We start from the raw sequence: 3,380 nt of genomic DNA on the forward strand, positions 1-3,380 counted from the left end.
ACACCTAGATGTTCAGCTATTAAAGAATCAAAGAAAAGACAAAATGAATCAGTGTAAAACTAAACAAAAACTTATTTCAGTTGTTAAATGCTTGTTAAATGCTTAACTTTTACCATTCGTAAAAATAATTTTAATGCCAAACGGCAACCTAATGTTTATAGCTGTTGAGTTTTTTGTTAAAAATTTTATGAATAAAGATGTTTTTGAAACAAAAAAGTCGGTAGAGCGCCCGCCCAGAGCGTGGAAGGTCGACGGTTCGACTCCAGGCCCGGCAACAATTTTCGCTCTTCGCTTGGCGTTGGTGTAAGGCCTCAGGGCCGACCTGAAGTTCGAGTAGACTTGGAACACGGCTCACCTCCGTTGGCTGGGTAGCTCTGGTGGCAGGGTCGCTGTAACTGTCAAATTGACTCAGCACTCGGTGTTGTGGGTTCGAATCCCGCGTACCCCTGATGGGAAGGCCTCTGAATCTGGGTTTCAGTCTTGCTCACCTTGCGACACCCGTAAGTCCAACAACCAAGTCCTCTTCGATCCGTTTAAGTAGCTTCCAATAGCTGCGCGGGGCCCGTCGCAGATACGGGTGAGGCAGACTTTTTTCCCGTGCTTGCTTAATTTTCAAAATTAATGTAGGTGAGTAAACCTTTCCAAGTGTATAAATTTTTATTCGCTCACCTACAAGTGTGTGAATTTTTACAAACCCCTGCGTGTGCGACATTTGTTCACTTGGATTTCCAGTGTGGAGCTGGGGACTGGTGTGGTGAGTTTCTGTGCCACACGACACGGTCGAATAGTTATTAGCAGAATAACAAAGTGTCGCCGCACGGCACGACGGCCACAACACAGGACCATACCAGTGTTGGTGTTGAGGGTCGGGTGCAAGAGGACAACGGTTAGCTGGCGCCGATGCAACCAAGAAACCTCGCGGGGAGAGGGGGGAGGGCAGCATGAGCAGCGACACCTGGCGAGGCCGAGAAGTACCTCGTCACCGCCCTACGGCGCGCCGCTCAGCTGCCAGGGGCAAGGCAGGCCAGCCCGCAATACCGATGTGTATTGGGGCTGCCTACCCGCCAGGCGTCTCGCCACGGCCGACTAAGGCGAGGGCGAGGTTACAGAGTCCCTGCGCGGCCGGCCAAGGCAACTCAGGGTTCACAAACAAAAATGTAACATACTCGTTACAGTGGCTGTGAGCGCCTGGGGGCGGGAGGGGGTAGGCGATCATTACACTAGTCACTAGTCGTCTCTTAGGGTTGGCGGCTCCCGCGCCCCATAGTATTTGTCTAGTCGCATCCGGGGCTTTCGGCTTGTCACGGTTTATCTGCACAGCAGTGACTTGGCTTCTGCTTACACCTTGGGGGCGTCGGGTATCATGTTGGACGAAAAAAGATCTTCTATGGCCGGGTCGAATCAAGCTTGCTCTGGCCACCGGAATTGTGGCCACAAACAGGGACGTGAGCATTTACGATGACAGTCGGTTCTGATAAAGCTGCCTGTGTCGGTTGCAGCTACAACTGAGTAGCTACAAACGTGACGTGGCCACGACTTTACAATACTTAGAAAAGTGAGCAAGGATGAGAAGCGAGAAAAGCGAGAAAATAAACAACGAAAAGTTTATTTTTATCAACCTACAGACTGTGTTCTTTGGTGCCCCACAACAAAAGAATTTAGAGCGCGTCTGAACAAAAAAACATTACAGAAAGTAAAGAGCCAAAGAATTAGCGAACACAATATAATGTATTTAAGAGAAAACGGAGTATGACAAAAGTACAATTGCTGGCAACTGTTTACAATGTGTCATCAATTTAGTGTTAAATTGACAATTATGTAAACTGCTTCGTAAAGCTCAGTACAATTGAACTTCATAAAACTAGGGTTGAAAAAATAACATTGGATGCATTGGCAAGATCAGGGATTCATTACACTTATTCTGTAAATTTGAGGAATAAATAAGTTGATTTGAAAGATGCGCCAAATTATAACAATTTTTGTATGAGAACATGTATCTAAATGAAAGCTCACTATAACAGCAGTTGGTTGAATTGACGTTTTTACTCTGAATGAATGACATATGTGTAAGATGCAAAGAAAATAGAGTCAAGGATTTCAAGTTGTCAAGGGAGACACAAAACTAACTAGACCTCACAAAAACACCCCAAGCACAATCACACCATACCCAAGGAAATTACTATACACTACCACAAATTACCACCATCCACAAGAACATGCACATGGTCTACGAGTCAAGACAGAAGGATGGGAGGAGGAAATCCGTTAAGAGTAAAAGTCTTGTCAGTAGAGAAACAGACGAGTGAAAGCAATGAAAAATGAATGTTTGATGATTGTCTTGGCATTGAGGTACGTTGGTTGGCTTCCTTAGTCTTGTCTTGGCAATGAAGTACGATGGCTTCCTTAGTCTTGTCTTGGCAATGAAGTACGATGGCTTCCTTAGTCTTGTCTTGGCAATGAAGTACGATGGCTTCCGTTGTCTTGCACAGCAAATTTAAAATATCGACTGGAACATAAACGCAAAAATATAATTAGTTAGAGTAGAGTGTCCACAAACAAAACCAACTTTTCAACTAAAAAATCACAAGTTGAAAGTAGCTTTAACTACAAATATTTTAACAAAAGGAATCAATACCGATTGGTAACAAGTACAGTAAACGATAATCATGAGACATACCTTTGAAAGGGGCCGACTGAAGAATTGAACGGATTGACTGCTCAGATAGGCGTGATGATTCATCCCATATGGTGGTGGTGGTGGTGGTGGTGGTGGTGGTGGTGGTGATGGTGGTCGTGGTCGTCGTGGTGGTGGTGGTGGTCGTGGTCGTCGTCGTCGTCGTGGTAGGGCTGGAACACAAAGACAGCTGCATCAGTGATTCAAGAAACTAACTTGGTAGTGCCGATAAACGAGAACAAATAATACATCATTTGAAAGCTCACCTTTTCCCGAGCCGTCGTTGGAACCCCTTCGAGGTAGACGAGGTGAGGAAGCTGAAGAGTTGTGCGACGCGGAGCGCATAGCTGCAGTTGTAGTCCTGACGGTCGGAACAGCGACCAGCGTCTGCAAGAGTAACGGAAAAAGAAAACAAATTAGAAAGAGCTTTATTTAAAGTGTTTTTGGCTAACGGAGGAAAACGAATAGTGGGAAGAACACAAAGGTTCCTGATTAGTCGAGCCATTCCGGTGCGGGCAGGTAACATTCACTAGTGAGGAAAAATGAAGAGAAATGAAACAGGATTTATTAAATTACCCTCTCTAAGTTGGAACGATAAATCGCCAGGCCCAGGACTCTACAGAAGTTAAACTGCGCCACAAGGGACGAGTGGGGGTGGCGCGGCGCAGCAGCGGCGGCAGCGGCGGCAGGCGGGGAAGGCGGGGGC

At 46.1% G+C, this 3,380-nt stretch overlaps 1 protein-coding gene across 2 annotated transcripts; it reads right to left on the bottom strand.

The window, feature by feature from the left end:
* Positions 1-1,590: 1,590 nt before the first annotated feature.
* LOC127749777 (ELMO domain-containing protein C-like) lies at positions 1,591-3,380 on the bottom strand. 2 transcript variants are annotated; one of them, XR_008011355.1, is made up of 4 exons: positions 3,251-3,380; positions 2,941-3,061; positions 2,678-2,864; positions 1,591-2,506 (listed from the first exon to the last, which is right to left on the bottom strand). XR_008011355.1 is itself a non-coding variant. In XM_052269415.1 (3 exons), exons 1-3 carry the CDS (start codon positions 3,198-3,200, stop codon positions 2,235-2,237), a joined length of 702 nt encoding a protein of 233 aa, XP_052125375.1. In that variant the 5' UTR covers positions 3,201-3,239; the 3' UTR covers positions 1,591-2,234. The 2 variants fall into 2 exon arrangements, 1 of the variants encoding a protein (XP_052125375.1); XM_052269415.1 differs by lacking the exon at positions 3,251-3,380 and having other exon boundaries at positions 2,678-2,847; positions 2,941-3,239.

The sequence above is a fragment of the Frankliniella occidentalis genome, unplaced genomic scaffold, assembly GCF_000697945.3.
Source record: "Frankliniella occidentalis isolate FOCC.00 unplaced genomic scaffold, Focc_3.1 Scaffold91, whole genome shotgun sequence".
NCBI lineage: Eukaryota > Metazoa > Arthropoda > Insecta > Thysanoptera > Thripidae > Frankliniella > Frankliniella occidentalis.

Bases quoted from the DNA above. Each gene is read 5' to 3' on its own strand.
- LOC127749777 (XM_052269415.1), bottom strand. From the start codon at position 3,200: ATGTTACCTGCCCGCACCGGAATGGCTCGACTAATCAGGAACCTTTGT. The intron at 2,848-2,940 runs GTGAGCTTTCAA...TTTGTGTTCCAG, and splicing joins CAACGACGGCTCGGGAAAAG to CCCTACCACGACGACGACGA. The intron at 2,507-2,677 runs GTATGTCTCATG...TTTATGTTCCAG, and splicing joins TCAGTCGGCCCCTTTCAAAG to TCGATATTTTAAATTTGCTG.